We start from the raw sequence: 19860 nt of genomic DNA on the forward strand, positions 1-19860 counted from the left end.
AAGAGGTAATAACTGTTTCATACTTCTTTTTAAGTTTATTCAAGAGGAAGAAAGAAAAACTAGCTGATTTTATTCCAAGTTAGTTAAAATAATATAATTTAAGATACTGATTTCATTAATCCCCCAATTAATGCATTATTCCAACTTTATGTATATAAATTTGAAAACATAGAGGAGATGGACTAATTCCCTAAAAGACACAAATTACCAAAGCTTACTCAAGAAGAAACAGGTAACCTGAATGACTCTATCTATTGGTGCCAGAGGCCATTATTGCCTTGTTTCAGATTTTAGTGGGAAAGCATTTAGTCTCTCAACATTAATTATAATTTTAACAATAGGTGAAAATGATGCTACACTATCATAATGTAGCTATTGTATAATTCATCATTGGAAGGTTGGCTATTGTTAGTTAAAGGTATATATATATATATATATATATATATATATATATATATATATATATATACCTTACAGCATCCAATAAGTATCCAAAAGAACAAAGTGACAGCAAATAAGCCAACAAAAAAATAAAATACAAATTACAAATTTTAAATATTCCATTAATCTAAAAGAAGGCAAAAAAAAAAGGAAAGACGAAGGAACAAAGATCAAATGGAGTACATTACAAAATGATAAACACCAGTGCAACTGTAGTAAGAATCATATAAAATATAAAGGGTGGAAATGCCTCAGTTGAAAGGTATAGATATTAGACTGGATTAAAAATAAAAAGTACAACTCACCTATCTGCTTGCTATAAAACATGTACTTTAAATATAAAGACACAATCAAGTTAAAATTTAAAGGCAACAAAAAGATATACCATGTTAACACTAATCAAAGACAGCCAGAGTAGCTTAATAAACAGGAGCCATTGTAGATTTGAAAGCAAAGAATATTACCAGGCATAAAGAGGCTAGCTACTTCATAATGATAAAGAGATCACTTCATCAGGAAGAGGTAATAATCTCAAACTTTTTGCACCTGAAAACAGATTTTCAAAATACATGAAGCAAAAATGGATAACATGGCAAGGAGAAATGGGTAGATCCGTAATATTCAGAAATATTAATTCCCCTTTCTCCGTAATTGGTGGAACAAGTGGTTCATGAAGCAACATGCACACAGGAGCTCTGCACCACACACCTGACACCTGTAGAGTAATCCACCTAACAGCAGCAGAAGACAAGTTAGTGGAAAACACGCTCTCACACACACTTCCCAACATGACCCAAAGGTACAAATGGAAAAACGAGAACTTAGAAGACAGTGAAACTTACATTTCTCCATTGCTCATATCTCTTACACAAAGCATTCCTATTGCAAGAAATTGGCACAGAGAGTGCTTTAATATACAGGGATATTGTTAAAATGCAGGTCCTGAAAAGTGAAGTTCGGCATGAGGCCTAACATCCTGCATTCCTAACAGGCTCCCTGGTATTGTTGGTGATCCTCCCATCTCATAGCCAAGGGGTGCCCTTGCAGGAGCAAGGGAATGACATGAGAGGAAAATGAATAAAGGAAGCTAGGGTCCCTTTATCTTTGCCTGCTTCTAGAAAGTCAATGACAGGCTAAATAAATAAATAAATAAACATATTTTTATTTATTTTTTTTAGTGAATCTAATGTGGTTAGTCATGGCACGAAGCATTAAATATGCATTATTTCATTTAATCTTCACAACAACTCTTTGAAGTAAAGACTATCATTATCCTCCTTTCTCAGAGCAGGAACCTGAAGTGTGGAGGCCAGTTATTTCCACACTCACAGAGCTCTCTAGTTCCCGGGCTTCGCAAGGCTCAGGTGTTCCGAGCGGCACTAAATGAGCTCTATGGGCATTTCGTTTTCCCAACATTCTCCCTAAGATCACATTCATTTCAGGCTTCTCTTTCTTTTTAGTCCTTCCTCCCCCTCACTGGATAGACCTAAGCATGACCACCAAATAAAGCAGCAACCTTTTGGAAATACCATCGCACAATTGAACTGGCAAGGATTATTATAAATATCTGCCAATAAACACCTTTTGGCTGACTTTTCTGTTGTATTCAAAAGAGATGCTTGATATTTTACCTCAAATAAAATATAATTAATTGATACAAAGTTAAAGGTAAGATATCTGAAAAATTCTAATTTTTACTGTAATGTCAAACTAGACCTACTCGCATCCATTGACATGATTACATGATGAACTAGGAAAACATGAATATTCTATACACTGGTGATTTCAAGAATGAAGCAATATTCTGCATTATTTAAAAATATTCCATAATGTATATATGTTTTTAAAATCAGCAAAAAGTAGGTTAAATTTTAAAAAATTAAAGAAGGCATTAATTATTAAGTATTCCCTACTAGCACAAAGTATTCAAATACTAGAACTAATCATAGAGTTGAGGAAAGATTAACAGATATATTTGTAAATATCACCACAGGCTAGAGAATTCTATCAGTAATTACTGTCCTGGAAAACAATTGGGGGAAATGCAGTGCAAATTCAAATACCCTACATCTGTGGTCAGCAAACTGCAGCTCATGAGCCACATGCGGCTCTTTGGCCCCTTGAGTGTGGCTCTCCCACAAAATACCAGAGCCTGGGCGGGTCTATTTTGAAGAAGTGGCATTAGAAGAAGTTTAAGTTTAAAAAAATTTGGCTCTCAAAGGAAATTTCAATTGCTGTACTGTTGATATTTGGCTCTGTTGACTAATGAGTTTGCCGACCACTGCCATACATGAAAAGTTCCTTAAACAGGTGCAGCACAGTGGCTGCCTGAGTGCCTACAGCTTTGCAGAACAGGAGGCACTCTCACAATGCTTCAGGTTTATTTCGAAGCCCTTGCATCATCTCTAAAAGGGAGGTGGTCACTGTGTTCTTCCAGCCATAAAAGAGAAAATCAGTATAACCAAACAAGTAATGTCCTCTCAATGGCTGGCACTTTATAGATAACTAGTGGCCCAGTGCGTGGAATTTGTGCTCGGGGTGGGTGGGGGGCGGGGGAGAGGAGGTGTCCCTCAGCCTGGCCTGAACCCTCTCCAATCTGGGACCCCTCGAGGGATGTCCGACTGCCAGTTTAGGCCCGACCCCACAGGACTGGACATCTGTCTCAAATCCAGGACCACTGGCTCCTGACCATTCACCTGCCAGCCTTCTCTCCCCCAACTGCCCCCCCCCCCAGCCTGATCACCACCAGTGCCCTCCCCTCCTGGCCTGATCGCCCCTAACCACCTCTCTTGGCCCCGCTGCCATGGCTTTGTCTGGAAGGACATCAGGAAGGTCTCCCAGTCTAATTAGCATATTAGCCTTTTATTAGAATAGATATACAACTTTATCCAGAATTTTAAATGTGTAAGAAACCTACAAGGAAACTGTCCTACAACCACGGTCTTTTATCCTCTGAAGTGAGGGCTTGAAAACCAGTCACTTAGCACGTAAAACTTGCTGCCCTGAAGGTAGGAAAGTTCTAGAGAAGCAGAGACACTCAGGGGCAAGCTGTCAGATTAAATATCAAAATAAAACTGAATAGGCAGATGAAATTTTCATTTCGACATTAAACCTCTTCCCAGAAAAGGAAGAAATGTGTATAAGGAGGAAAAAGATAAATGGTGGTTTTTTTTGGTTGCAAACTGCACCCCACCAAATAAAAATAAAAAAATGTTGTCAATGAAGAATGTAACCACAAATAGCTTTATAAATAGCTGAAAATATTGCCTTGCTTATAAATGAGGCTAGATTTTCAGAACATTAAAAAAATTTTTCATACACAACGGGCTATCTGGCAACAATGAAGGCTACGTTTTTGCTGAACAGCAGGACACAATATTTTCAGTATGATAGTTGAGAAGATCCCACTACTGTGAGAAATCCTAATCTCATACTAGTTCAAGAGCTCACATAGAAAATCCATGAAAAAGTCGGGGTGAAAATGAATAGCTATGAAACTCCAACTCTTTCGTAGTTTCTTCATAACCCTTATATTTCTTCCCTGGCAAAACCCCAAAGAAAAGAAGTCCTTGCAAAAACATCAGTTGCCTCCTGGCCTCATAAGCCAAGTAACATTTCTATCCAAATCATCCTTATATGCTGCATCGGTTTTAGGCTCTGTCAGTTCTCATATATTTTTAGCAAGTATTTTGGGGCAGGAACTCCTCTTTTTTTTTTTTTTTTTTAAATATATTTTATTGATATTTTACAGAGAGGAAGAGAGAGAGATAGAGAGCTAGAAACGTCGATGAAAAAGAAACATCGACCAGCTGCCTCTTGCACACCCCCTACCGGGATGTGCCCGCAACCAAGGTACATGCCCTTGACCGGAATCGAACCCGGGACCTTTCAGTCCGCAGACCGATGTTCTACCACTGAGCCAAACCGGTTTCGGCAGGAACTCCTCTTAAAGCCACTTCTTTATCTATCCGGCCAGGCTGCCGACCTTGTGTTTTGAACTTTGCAGACTAGCTCTGGCTCGGCGGGTCTAAAGCGCTGCCCTGAGCTGTCAGAACACAAGAGAAGAAGGGGCCCCAGAAGAGCTATGTCTTTGTAGTGCGCACCAAAAATACCTGAATCCGCTCTCAAAACAATTCTCTACTTGGTTCTGTTTAAAAATCTCCAGCAATCTGATTGGCAGCATTCACAAAAGCATCCACATATGAGAGACACAAAAGCTGATAGTACTTGTAATATCCAAGGGGCAAGTACCTTCCCCTAAAACCTGTCCTTCCATATTAGCTCTGCTACTGCACTGGCATGCTCTTGGCCTCCCATCTGACACCCAGCCCCCACCGGCTGACTCATTTTTTACACTGAATATTTTATAAATGTATACAAGAGCTCGGATGCCCAAGAGCGTTAACAATGACATCTCCCACAGTGAGATATTACAATCCAGGTTAAGAAATGAAAGGAACAAAAATACAGAGAATACTTTTAGAACTAACACTGTGGCCTGACGTATTCAAAGGCCCTGAAAAACTTGCATCTCAAGATCAACATTTCAGAAGCAGAATTCTAAATATTCATAAGCAACCAGATCTTTCCTGAGCTCATCTGCTCACTCAATACAACAAAACTAACCCTAGTCAGGTAGATAGCTACCCATAATGAAGTACTGTGAAGGGAAAACCAGATTATAACATTTAACCCTAAAAATTTTATTTCATAAACCTATTTATATGGAGACAGGCTCTATATCTAAAAGTGCAGATTTCAAAATTTTTTCTTTGCCTTTTGGGGGATGGAAAAGCATCCCTGATTTGTATATTAAAGCGCAAGCATCTGTCCTACTGATGATATTCCAGGGAAGCACATTAGCATAAAATTTAACGATGTCAAATAAGTGGATGTGAAATAGGGACTGCGTAAAGACACTATTTCCAAGGCTGACAGAAACATCACTGTTTAGAAATGCAAATGAAACCATTATGTTCAATAATTATATGAAAATATGAACAGTTCAGCATGTTTTCCAGCCCTGATGGCGGTTAATGGGATGTATGCTTATGTAAATAACTACTATTAAAGCTAATGCTGAAAAAAACTAATAAATTCATACTAAAGCAACTGATTTAGTATGCTTTTAAACCCCAGCAGTGCTCACTTATTAGAAAAGAGTGCATTATTATGTTTAGAACTCATTACTGCTACAAGTCACTGCAACTCCATCAATTACCATGCATTAATGAAAATGGGACACATACAAAAAAATTATTGCCTCTCAGCATTTTTTTTTTTTTTTTTAAAGACAAAATCTAGGGGTATTACCGTCATGGGGCCTTGTAGGGAACTTAGCCACACTATAATCTTTATTACTAAAATGGTGCTCCCAGTACTATCATCCTAAGGTATTTTGACCATAAGAAGGTCTAACCTTTATGTAAAAATAACAACATTTTACAAAATTGACCATTTAGCGCCAATAAAAATTTTTTAATATCTGAATTGCATTTTTTTTTAAATATACTTTATTGACTTTTTACAGAGAGGAAGGGAGAGAGATAGAGAGCTAGAAACGTCGATGAGAGTAACATCGACCAGCTGCCTCTTGCACACCCCCTACCGGGGTGTGCCCGTAACCAAGGTACATGCCCTTGACCGGAATCGAACCCGGGACCCTTCAGTCCACAGACCGACGCTCTACCACTGAGCCAAACCAGTCTCGGCCTGAATTGCATTTTTAAAAACTTTTATTAACACATATGTGGCAGATGGTCCATTTTACTGTATTTCTTTTATCCTTACCTGAGGCTATGTTTATCGGTTTTAAAGAGGGAGAAGTGGAGAAATAGAGGGAGGAGGGGATGGACGGAGGGAGGGAAAAAAGGAGGAAAAGAGGGGGGGAGAGAAAGAGAGAGAGAGATTGCTTCCCATATATAAGCCCCCGACCCAGAAAAGGGATCTAACCTGCAAGTTAGGTATGTACCCTGTTGAAGAATCGAACCAGCAAATTCTTAGAGTACAGGACGATGTTCCAACCAACTGAACCACCTTGCCAGGGCAGACAGTTAATTTTTTTCCCCAAGGGAGGCCAAGAAGTGAAAATACACAGTGGTATTCAAACCAGTATATAGAGGTAGATGGCCTCATTCTAAAATGCTGCCTGATGTAACAGATAAAATCCCACCCAGTTCTACATTTATGTCTCAGTGAATTCTGTGCAATGAAGGGACTGGATTTTTAAGAACAAACCTAAAATTTCCTTCTTGGCCACAAGATGGACTTTCTTGCAATATATTAAATATTGCAAGATATTAAGAAGCTGAAAAGTCCTTGTTTAAAATTCAAGTTTAACTTGCACCTAACAGGAAAGAAATGCCGATGGAGCAGGAATGCAAATATATAAACACCTTTGCTCTCACTCTATTTGTGTCAACTTTCACAATTTATTCTATTTCCTTCACATATATAATTAAACTAATCCTTCATTCTTTTTTCACATCCAGGAAAACAGAAAGCACTTCAGCGCCTACTAAATGTTAAAAATATTTGCTAAACCTCAGACATACTCATGTTATATAAAATGAGTATATGTTTATTTTAAAATTATTACAGTCACATTTGCAGTTTTGGCTCTCATTATTTCTTCGCCTCTCAAGAAGCTTCTCTTGCAATTTAGATATACTAACACCAGGTGGTGGTAGAGTGCAATGATGTGCAGCTCTAATAGCAAAATCAAGTTTTCTCTCAAAAGCAGTAAAATGCAGACATTCTCTGATCAAACATCACAGATTTAACAATTCATTCACGTAACAGGTATTTTTTGAGTACATACTGAGTATCTGGTAACAGGTCTTGCATAAGATTCTCAGTGTACAATAGTGCAAAAGGCAAAAATAATGTCCCATGAGGGAAACAGACAATAACTAAATGTATAATGAATGCCAAGTGCCCTCAATAATCTAAGCCCATTCACAACTATAAAAAAAAAACAAAAAAAACTTCTTAGCAAACTGAAATGAAGCAAATTCCTCAGTGTGATCAAAGATACCTAAAAAAAAAAAAAAAAAAAAAATGGATAGCTCAGTTGGTTGTTCCAAATATGCCACAAATATGCCAACGTTGTGGGTTCAATCTCCAGTCAGGGCCCTCACAAGAAGCAATCAATGCATAAGTAAGTGGAACAGCAAGTTAATGTTTCTCTCTCTCTTCCTCTCTAAAATCAATCAATAAATAAAAACTTTTTTAAACCTATAGCTAACATCAATCTTAAGGCTGAAATTACACATTTCTCCTAAAACATGGAACAAGAGCAGGGTGTTCTTTCTCATCTTTTATTCAATACATCACTGGAGGTATTGCAGGAAGACAAGAAAAAGAAAGAAAAGGCTTAAAGATCAGGAAAGAACGAAAACTATTTTTATTTGCAGATGACATAATTGTTCTCACATAAAACCCTAATGAATCTGTGAAAACAACTATTAAAATTAACAAAGTGAGAATTTAGCAAGGTCAAAGATAAAAATCAATATAAAAATTTAACTATGTTTCTAAATCCAACAACTTACTTCTTGCTGACTAGAATATGCACATGATGGCTGAAGCTTAGAATGCCATGACTCTCTCAAATCAACGGAGTCATCCCCTGCCTTGCACCAAAACTCAAATGTCTTTTACAAGAAAGAGGAATAAACATCTATCTTGCTTTTATTACTGTTACTTCGGCATTTCTTGCTATAAAACAAGAAAGCTTGATCCTGACACAGATTCATAAAACATCCTTTAGCAGGTTCCATCTAATCCTAGCCTTTTCAGTTTTGTTTCTGCATTAATTTCCTTGAGATCTGTTCTATGCCTTGTCAAAGCAGCACATAATGAATGGTGAGATTCCTTAGTAATTCCTGCCTGACTTCTTTAGCAACAAGCTTTCTTGAATTGCTTTAAACATTTTTTAAAGGATGCTTCCTCATAAATCAAAAAACATTTTGCTTCAAAACTATACTGTCTCTTCAAAAATTAATTACTGTAAACTTTATCATCAATTCCTCCCTGTGGTTAGCATTGATACCTAAGTATTTTTAAGAGAATAAAATAATCTTTAAGTATGGTTTTGGCATTCACAAAAGGGTCAAACTTCCTGCACATTAAAAAAGAGAACTTTCAAAAAGGATATCTTCCCTCTCTTTGATGATCAGTTCATTCTGTTCTTCCAACTGCCTGATCTTCTTCTCAAATGATTCCTGCTCAGCTTTGAGTCGTTCTTCGGTCACTTCCTTTTCCTCGCTTACTCTAAAAGAAATAAAGAAAAGAAAAGAAAATGCCTATGAGAATACAATACAACATGTGCCTACAGCTGCAGTTTACCCAAAGTAGATTTCTCCAGAGTATGCTTACCTCTTTCAAAGGTTTCTTCAGGGCTACTCTATGTATTTTTTTAACTAACCTTATATAAGGCAAACTTTTACAGCTGTCCAATAAAACACGCATGTGAGTTTAAAATCAAGAATGTTTCCAATTATCAGAAGTATCTTAAATATGTAAAGTCCAACATAAGACACAGGCTCCTACTTATAATCTGGGACAGAAAAATATCTAATTTTTAAGACATTAGGTTTCATTTCTTCATTATCAAAATAGGCACAATCTATTTTAATTTAGATATTTTGTACTTTCATTTAAATCCTGTCAATGACATAAACAAATATAAATCACTTAAAATTTCACTAAAAAGCCGAAACTGGTTTGGCTCAGTGGATAGAGCATCAGCCTGCGGACTGAAGGGTCCCGGGTTTGATTCCGTTCAAGGGCACGTACCTTGGTTGCAGGCACATCCCCAGGAGGGGGTGTGCAAGAGGCAGCTGATCGATGATTCTCTCTCATCGATGTTTCTAACTCTCTATCCCTCTCTCTTCCTCTCTGTAAAAAAAATCAATAAATATATTTTTTAAAAATTTCACTAAAAATACATAGGCAATTTTATCCTTTTTTTCTGGAACTAATACTCTGTATTCCTTAGTAGCATATAAATAACTACATTGGAATAAAAACACAGCATTAGCATAAAGCCTGCACTATATTTATCCTTAGTCCAACGATAGGGTGGTGAAGGCCTGGGGTTGGGTTGGACAAGAAAGGGTCCATGGCGGACACACGGACACACACACACACACACACACACACACACATAATGCTTTCAACAATAAAGATTTTTTAAAGGATTTTAAAGTTAAAAAGACCGACCAATAATTTTGATTCTTTAATGTCTAATTCTGAAAAGTATTCCAACTCGATATTACCAGAAAGGGGTGGTTCCTAACAAGAACAAAGAAGAAAACAAATCTTTAAAAAAACCATGAAAACAGCTAAACAACATTAGAAGTTATCTTAAAATGACAGCCCCAATTTTCATGTTTGTCTGTGCACAGAGATGCTAGCCCTGAATTTCTGTTACTGGTGCCTGTTTCTCCAAAGAGAGTACACCGTTTATCCACAGGGCCACACGGGATGTGTGTGAGTGAAAGCCACGTCCTTCCTCTGAGCTCCTACCTTCACCTTCTCTCAGAACCCTCCTCTATCAGAACAATTTCTGAAGAACATAAACTCCATAGCTTTTCCTTTCTTGCTAGCCTTCCGGTGAAGATATTAAAATCAATGATATAACACAATGAACATTAGAATTTTTTGAATGTTCAAGATTGATTGCTTTTCTTTGAAATAATATGTGTGAGATGCATGGCACACAATAGTGTTCAAAAACAGGTTTATTTCTTCTTGCTCATCTTGACAATTTAAATAATTTCCTCAACTATATTATTTATGGCTAGCATCATATGAGGCCCATGAATGGGACTCAGGCCCCTCTTCCTAAGAGGGTTATCTCTAAAACTGATACTATTACAAAGAATCCAAACAACAAAGAACAAATATACCTAAATGAAGAGGATTTCTACTCTGGTCTCAGGTAATCTTCCTGCCTCCCTTGTAGATGCCACTTTTACGTTATTATGGAGGTATATCCCAACATTTATTTACTCCCTTTGTTCAGCCTGAAAGAGATCCATGGAAACTCCAGAGTTCATTGAGGGAGTAAAAGTTGTACACACATCCCATAATTCCAGAGTCTGTGATGAGCTTTTCCCAAAACTTGAAGTGCTCTATCCTGAAAAATCACTCCTTTTAAAATTTAGTTTCTGGAGTACGTTTGAAAAATGTATCACTACGCTGTTTAAACAGGCCTTTTTTTTTGGGGGGGGGGGTCTTTTCTGTTATGCTGTTTTATTAGACTACCCGTTAGCAATTATTATGCTCTGGGAGGCTATAAAATTAACAAGCTGTGGTAAGTACAAAGTATAAGTCTTCCTCCACAGGCCTATCTAAAGATACTCACAGCTTCTTTGTGGCCTATTAGCATAGTTAATATAAGCAAGGATATTAATACAGCCTTTAAAGGCAGAGGACTTGCCAATAAAACAACCTCAAGATTTGATATCCACTCTGAAATCTGTCTTCTTGTTTAATTTATGTTCAATAATATTTCCCATGAGGTATATATAAGAGAAAATATCTGGTATCCTGATCTACATTTTTCATCAAAGCATGCTCAGACCACAAAGTAACATAAAAAGACCCAATTCTCTATCTCATTTAGAGTAAGAGCAACAAGTTAATTAACAAAATGAGAAGCTAAATACAGGAAAGGGAAATGTCTGACTAATAGGATAAAACAGTTAAAACTGACAAGAGCATATTCCCAGAGTTGGTTTGTTAATTATTTACAAAGAGGACAATAGCCTGTTCATAAAATAAGATTGTTAGCATTTAGTTAATGCCTCAGAGTATATATCAAAAACTTCCACAAAATGTATTGTTATCTAACAAGAAAGGGGAACTCATACCCTTAGAGCTGGGTGGTTGGGCTAGAAATTGTGCTGCAAGTACTGAATATCTTTGAAGTCTTAAAATTGAAGTCTTAATTTTTTATTGTACTGAGATGTACATTTAATTATGACAAAAAATAATTAGTTACAAAAAAACACACAGAATAAATATAAAATAATAATGATCTACTTATACTACAATCGGAAACTAATGATGTTACATTTCTATTTTTCTTCTGAGAATGTCAAGTAGAAACAGCAAACTGTCCTTTGGGAAAAATCAGTATCTGAGCCTAAAAAAGAACCAGTCCTCAAATGAGTTAGTGCACAAGTATTCACTGGGGAACCATGTATCTCTGACAGTGTGGGCACAGGACAAGAAATAGTGGAGATGTTTTTAGGCTTCTTCGAATATGGCTCATATATATAAAAAAAAAATGCAATGTGGCCAAGATTATTTTAAAACTTTTTTTTCTTTAAAAACTAAGCTATAGTAGTTTGTGCATTAGTCTATGGCAGCAATTTTCAACCTTTTTCATCCATGGCATACACACGCTAATTACTAAAATCTGCTGCACATCAAAAAATATATTTTTTGCCAATCTGGCAAAAAAAAAAAAAAAAAGGTATAATTTTGATTCAGTCATACCAGATGGCTATTGTTATGTTGGCTGTTGTCATATTTTTAGAGAAACATCTATGAAAGAGGGAAACATTGATCTGTTGCCTCCTGTACACCTCCTACTGGGGATGGAGTCCGCAACCTGGGCATGTGCCCTGACTGAGAATAGAACCTGCAACCTTTGAGTACACGGGATGATGCTCAACCAACTGAGCCACACTGGCCAGGGCAGTTGTCATTTTTTAATATGACAATCTAAGGAAAAAGAGGTCAGTGCCCTTGACTAAATGGCCTGATATTACATGTTTTAAAAATTCTTGCAGCACACCAGTTGCCACGGCACACTGGTTGAAAAAGCTGGTCTACAGTAACCTCCCCATCTTAAAAAGTCTCAGTAAAAATTAAATACCGTAAATAAATAAATAAATAAATAAATAAATAAAAATGCAAATGCATACACAAGGAAGTCGCCATCTCTCAGCACTAACTACAATATTTTGCAGAGTCATTCATTTTTCAAGTCCCCATAAATTACACTACTTTTCCCACCAATGCAAACAATTCATTAATTTTAGTATTAAAGACTTTCTGAGATCACTTAATTCAGCAATTTTGAACAAAAAGAAATCTTCCTATCCTTATGCCTCCAAAAATGATCAATCAATATTCCACTTTTTCTTCTGCAAATGTAAATCAATGCTAGACACCCTGGGAAATGTGATCATTTACTTCGAGTCCATATATCAAGTTATCTTTTACACTCTCTTCCACCAGCTAAATAATTCATAAAATCCCTGCTATCTATTCCCCATTAGCCTATTAATTTGTATGTGTACTCCATTCTTTTATTAGTGTAGTTAACACAAGTAAAAAAAAGTTCCCTGAGCATATATAGATTATTTAAGGAGGCATCTGCAGATTATTAAAAACTCATACTATATTTTTTGGCTTTTTAAATCTATTTGGTTTCTTGCCAAATAGCACTATATTCCTTACTCATGTTCAGGCTAAACTGAACTATGAACCATGCTTATTTTTTTAATGTACTAGGTAGGCCTAATCAGTAAATCTTTCTCTTAAGTGAATTTCTATTTTATTTTTATTCTTAGGCATATAATATCCTGCATTTGTCACTATTATCTTACAGCCTGTTTGAATGAATCTATTTTCTAACCTATTAAGCCAATTCTTAAATCTTATTTATACCTTCGGTTAACATTTATTTTCGTTTAGTAACATCAGTATATCTTATAAGCATCTTTTTGCAACTTTCACACATAGTACCAATAAAGATAATGATTAAAATGGACCTCACAGCTAGATTCTCAATGGAACAGGTAAGATACAGGTAAGCCAGTCTTAGGATTTAGACATATACAGTTTTCCCGTTAACTTTGTTAAAGGCTATGTGTTTTTTAAAAAAGGCTAATGCTTTGGTAAGACTGCTTTTCACCTCAAAGGCACCAATAAAAAAAAAAAAAAAAAAAAAGCTATAGTTTTCATTTGGTTTTATATTGCATGTCACTCTATAATTGAAAAACATGCTATTTGTTTTGTACGTTCTGCTGAGAGCTACTGGATATTATATGATTCCGAAAATATGCCTGTTAATGGTCAGTGTTGGTGCTAAGCACTCTGACTTCTCTCCTTAAATAATGTTGGTGCATCTTCATAATAGCGGAAATTCATTAAGTATGCTATACTTGAATATATCATAGAAATACACAGGTTTTCTAAATCTCCTGACACTTTCTCCATTTGCCTTGACTTTTACACACCAAAGTTTTAAATAAATAATACATGGGTCAAAGAAGAAGTCTCAAAAGAAATTTTAAAAAATACATAGGGCTGGATAAAAATGAAAATACAAAAATCAAATATGTAGGAAGCATTAAAAGCAATAATGAGAGAGAAGTTTTTAGCACTAAGTTTCTACTTTAAGAAATAACAAGAAAAGGAACAAAATAAATCCACAGCAACAGAAGAAAGGAAATAGAGTTAAGAGCAAAAATCAATATAATTGAAAACAGAAAAAAATAGAGAAAAATCAATAAAACAAAAAGCTGCTTTTTTGAAAAAAAAAAATCAATAAAATTGATAAACCTAACAAGGCTGACAAAATTAAAAAAGAGAGAAGGTGCAAATCAATAATACCATTGATTTGCACTACAGGCTTTGCAGTCATTAAAAAGATAAGAGAATACCACAGACAACTTCATGTTCATAAATTTGACAACTTAGGAAAATGGGACCATTCTCAAAAACCACAAACTCCCAAAACTCAATCAAGACAAAACAGACAGCTTGAATAATCTTGTAACCATTTAAAAAAAATGAATTTGTAATTAAAAAGCTCTTTAAAAGAAAGCTCCAGGCCCAGATGATTTCACTGGAGAATTCTATATTTACAAAAGAATAAACCAATTTTATACAATTTCTCCTAGAAAATAGAATTCTTCCCAATTCATTTTATAAGGCTAGTATCACCATGATAGTAAAAACAGACTAAGCAAAAACAAACAAACAAACAAAAAAACTATAGACAAATTACTCTCATGAACATCGATGTACAAATTCCAAACAAAATAATAAGAAAATCAAAATTAGGAATGTATAAAAACTATGATAAAAACTGAGATTTTTACAGGTAGCAAAATTAACATTCAGAAATCAATTTGTATAATCCACCATATCAACAGCTAAAGAAGAAAATACATAATCTCACATTAAAATAGGCTCAAAAAGTGTTCCACAAAATCTACCATACAATCATAACAAAACCTCTTATAAAAGTAGGAATATAAGAAAACTCCCTCAACTTTATGAAGAGCATCTTTAAAAAATCTACAGGTAATATCATACTTAAAATCACACACACACCCTGAAAAACCCAAATTGAAACAAACACTGCAAACTAGATAACCAGTATTCTTCAAAAGTATCAAAGTCATGGAAGGCAAGGACATACATGAAGAAGATCAAGGAAACATGAAAACTGAACACAAAACGTGATCCTGGAGCAGGAAAAAATATACTAGTGAAAAAAACTGGTGAAATCTGAATACTCTGTAATTAATATTATTGGACTAATGTTAATTTTTGACAATTGAATTATTTATTCAGGGTAATAAATTTAGAAAAAGTTATGTGAAAGGTATAAAAGCCTTCTATACCATTTAAGAGATTTATTGAGATATCTTACATATAACAAAGTTCAATCATTGGGTACAATTCAATGGTTTTCAGTATATTTAGAGTTCTGTAAACACTAAATATAATTTTAGAACATTTCATCCTATCAAAAAGTACTCATTCCTCTTTCTCCCAATATTTTTTCAAATTTTCTATAAGCCTAAAATTATTTCAAAATAATACAGAAAAGTAATAATTATATTACACTGAATTAAAACTTATATAAATATAATTTTTGACACACTATATAATGACATATAATCAAGAAAGGAAAATGAAATTCATATGTTCTAAAGTTCTTAAATTTTCTCTCTTATATAACAATGCATCTCATATACGGTTTGTCTCACCTGGCCAGTTCTTTAATTAAATTTGCAATGCGTCTTTTGTCTTCAAGACATAAATCCTTTAATGATGCACTCTTCATTCCTCCCTTGCAGAAATTCTGGAACAGAAAAAAAAAAACAACTTTCGTTTAACCTTTACTAAAAACAATTTTAAGACTCTTCGATAAATTTCTTAAAATAAGTACAGAGGTGAAACTTGCTAGATACCTTGATCTTGTGGAAACACTAGTGGCCTGTTTCATTTAAAACTGACTATGAACTCAAAACAGGCTAAGGCACTGTCTGCCCGTCAGGGGACATCATGAAATTTACACAGAAAAGCAGACAGAAAGAACTCAAAGCAGGAATGTCCCTGCCTACATACTAGGGGATATTTTAAAAAACAACTTTCCCTTGGTTGAGTGCTACAGAAAAAAACACCTAATGGAAGATAATGGAAGATACTGAGAACCTTTCTTACATCACAGCCCAGCTTAAAACTACGGTTGGCAGCAGCTGCACCTGTTCTAGCCTCTCAGTAACCCGAGGTTCATTCCAAAGGGTACTAGGCCAAAGAGTAAATAATAATAATAATAATAATAATAATAATAATAATCTTCTTAAATAGCTAATAATATCTAGTGCTTACTACCTGCCAGGAATAGTCTAAGTACTTTACACTTAATAATCCATCTTATTTCTGCAAATAATGCTATTAGGTAGGTATTATTCTTATTTTAAAGTGAGGATATTTATCTTGTCTAGTATTAAGAATCAAGACCAAAAGTATTAAGAATCTAGTATTAAGAATCAAGACCAGAAATCATAAAGGACACCTAACCAAAATACAGCTGTTGTGGATTTGATTTACTAACTCCACACAGATCAGAATGTAGGTCTTTTGAGACATACCAAGATAATACATTTTCTTAATTAAGATTTAAAGCAAGCCCAAATATTTTGGAGCTAAACGCTTTATATTCATAGCAAGCATCATCAAAACATGCAAGAATCCTCTAGCTTTTCAGAATGTGTACAGATGATCTAATGTTCTTTCAAGGACTCTTCTACCCACATACATCAGTGCTGGTCATGTGGTCCCTGAGAAAGAAGATACCCTACCAAGGAGAACTCATGGTGGCTTAACTGAGCTTAACGTAAAACAATAACAAACAAATAAAAAGGTGGAGCCTAGCAGTCATTTCTGAACATACAAAGTGCACTTCATGGAGAAGCCTGCACTAAGCTTCCTGCCTCCTTCACTGAACTGCCTTCCTGCACTGAGTTCCTGCCGTCTGAGCCACCCCAGATAGAGGAGTTCCTGGAATCCTGTTCTAACCAAGTGGGCTGAAACATTCCAGGCTTACTCAAATGACCTAGTTGTATCACCTTCAACAGCTTCACCACCCAAACAGCAGCTCCATCCTAACCAATGAGGACAGTACTTTTTGGACCAACACTGTGAGTATTTGGAGTCCTCATTTGCATGAGGACAGATCAATCAGGACCAGGGTGGGGACTTGAGTCATTTTAAACCAGCTCCCTTCTGGCTCTGGGAATGCACTTTCCATTTCCACCTAAGATTGAAAACTGTGTTTCTCAGGCTGGAGGTGAGACCCCGAAGATGACTAACCAGAGCAGAGCAGAGCAGAGGCGACTGGTGCAGGGTGAGGTGGACCTAAGCAGGTAGAAAAGACCAAAATTGAGCAGAACTGCCTCTCCCAAAAGGGCCTCACCCAAAAGGGCCTCACCCCAGGGCCACCCTGCCCACTACTTCTTCACAGCCATGCTGTTTTCATAGCTCTGATGCATCACAATGGAGCTGTTTCACATTATTGTTTTTTTCTTCATTGCAACCCAAATCAGGAATTCCTGTTGGCATTGAACTGGCACCAACAGCCATCAATTGGCAGTGCACAAAGAAAAATTAGTAACTGACCAACATTTATAAAAAATTGTAGAATGAGAACAAAACAAATAAATTACTGACCTGTTCATTTACGAAATCTCCGGCACCTTTTAAAGACTCCATGGAGATTGAAGCAGCGGTCACCTTGGAAGTCTTAACTTTAACATTAGCTTTTGGACTCATTGACTTGTGTCTTGATCTGATATTTCCTTCTGTAGAGATCCCTAAGGATTTGCATCAAAGAAGATTTCAAAATTATAACTTCTCATTCTCTAAAGCGCTCCCCCTACCCCAATAAAGTCTTCACTGATATCCTCTATTTTATAGGGTGTAATATGGAAAACTCTTACTTCATCTTAAGGCCCTCTTAATTAATAATGAATCATGAAAAAAATATGTTTTGAATATATTAAGATTCAACTGAAATATTTTTAAAAGGTGCTGGCACATTCATATGTCATACTGAAACCAATAAATAAAACATGCCACAAATACACTCACTTAGGGAAATTAAAAACCTGATTTGTCACATAATTGGGGTACTTTCAATAGTCCAGTTTTACTACTCATCTGTAAAACTTAAAAGAATCTATTGCATAAACTTTATGTCAAGTTTCCACACTTTTATTTGAAATATTAAATTTAGGCTCTTATTTGTAAAAATAAATAAATAAATAAATAAATAAATAAATAAATAAGAATAAGAAAATCTCTTGCTCCCTAATACATAAAGTATAAGGCAGTGTTTTGAACCCTAATAGGGTTTCTTTAATTTTTTAAATTTTATTTTAGGTTCTAATGAACTGTTTCACATTCAGTTATAACTGCAAAGGTATCCTAATGTTTCATTTTCCTCTTAACACTTAAGAAGCAAATGAAGCTTAACAAATTAACATAGAATATCATACCTGGCACATATACTACTGATTGTTCTTCATCAGAAACTATGCAGAAAAAGACATGAAGGAAAATACTAGGAAACAGTTGCTATCATCCAAATGCTACTATGGTTCTGTACTTTTGTTATAATTTGTAATTTCTATTTGACCTTGGAATTTAGTTTTTAAAAGTAACACTAGAAAGCAAAGTAATTGAATTAATGCAGCAAAGTTAATATTATTTTAAAGTTCTTTTTATATAATCACAACTATATATTTTATAAAAGTTTTGGAAGGCCTTGTTCTATAAAACTTTTATTCATGCTTATTCCCAAGGGAGCTATCCTATACTATAAATGCTGCTGTGCTTTCATTCCATTGCCTTTGTAAACCAAGAGTTCAGTGCCCCAGTTCACTCATTACTGGGAAACTGACAAGTTATTCTAGGCATGAATAAATAATTTCAAAATGAGCTTTATCTTTGAAAAACAAACACTGTTTGAGGGCAAGTCAATCATACAAACACAGCATTTTCTATTCTTCGTAGTGCATATGTGTAATGTCCCACGAGGTCCTACTATGTAACAAGTGGAAGAAACTCAAGACAAAAAGAACTACAGTATTGTTAATTTTAAAAGGAGAAATTTAGATAATAACACTGCTTTAGAAGACAACCATTACAGTAAAAAAGCATTCTTCCAGAAACAAAATTTTAATCAGAACCATATCTAAATCCAGATATATGTACAGTTTGGTAACACTTGCCGGAAAGAAGCAACTGAACATTTTTTCCACTGACTGACAACATTCCAAAGTTCTCTGTTATTTGATAAAATGTTTTCTTTTCCAAGATTTCCAGACAAATCAATTACGAGCTATTTCATTCCAGGCAAAGGATGGAGTAAAACAGTAGATTTAATAACATGTTCAAAAAGTCCAGGTATTTCAGCTCATGGTCAACCTTTGTAATGGAATCTTCTCAGAAAATGCTGATTAGCTATGCCTAGGATCCCCATAGGAATTTGGGAATGCAAAGATGATGTCTGCTGCTTGAGCTGCCAGCTGGTTTCTAATCGCTTTCCAGAGCAGCATATACAATACATTCTCACAACTTCAAGGTTTTGGCTGATAACTAGTGCCCCTAAACTTCAAATCCCCTCAAATCTCAGGGATGGAGCTGGTATTTTAAGAGGCACATAAGACAAGTAAGCATACAAAAATTAGACACCACTACTCCTAGAAAACTGAGAGCAACTAACACAGGAGCAGAGAGAGAATTTATAGCCTCACTAACATCCAAGCTATAAAAGACCTTACAAAATGAAATTGTGCAGGCTCTATTTGACAGCAAAAACTGATTCTTTTTTTTTTTTTAATCTCTTGGGATTAGCACACACAGTAGGTGCTCAATACATATTTAATTATTTACTGTTGGAAATATACATATGGAATAAAGAACCCGGGGAAGGGGGGGGGGGGGCAGGAATTCAAGATGATTCAGGAATTGTTCCAATTGTTCCATATGACAGTCTTCAATTAGAAGATACAATAATGATGAATGTGCAGACTATTCTCCAAGGATGGCCTGTGGACTAACATAACTGAGTCCTGGAAAAAAGACTACTACATT

At 35.5% G+C, this 19860-nt stretch overlaps 1 protein-coding gene across 2 annotated transcripts in view; it reads right to left on the reverse strand.

Annotated features, from left to right (window-relative positions):
- KIAA1328 overlaps positions 1-19860 on the reverse strand; it is a gene marked incomplete at its 5' end in the record, with an annotated part of 149250 nt that overhangs the window by 124358 nt on the left and 5032 nt on the right. The window contains 4 exons of one of the 2 annotated variants that reach the window (XM_084888835.1): positions 8600-8715; positions 15468-15562; positions 17434-17576; positions 18261-18296. In XM_084888835.1, the coding sequence (XP_084744961.1) occupies positions 8600-8715; positions 15468-15562; positions 17434-17576; positions 18261-18296 (390 nt within the window). The remainder of the gene's footprint in view (positions 1-8599; positions 8716-15467; positions 15563-17433; positions 17577-18260; positions 18297-19860) is intronic. The other variant, XM_084888834.1, reaches the window with a different exon arrangement.

This window comes from Pipistrellus hanaki (genome assembly GCF_964339955.1).
Source record: "Pipistrellus hanaki genome assembly, chromosome: 6".
Taxonomy (NCBI): Eukaryota; Metazoa; Chordata; class Mammalia; order Chiroptera; family Vespertilionidae; genus Pipistrellus; species Pipistrellus hanaki.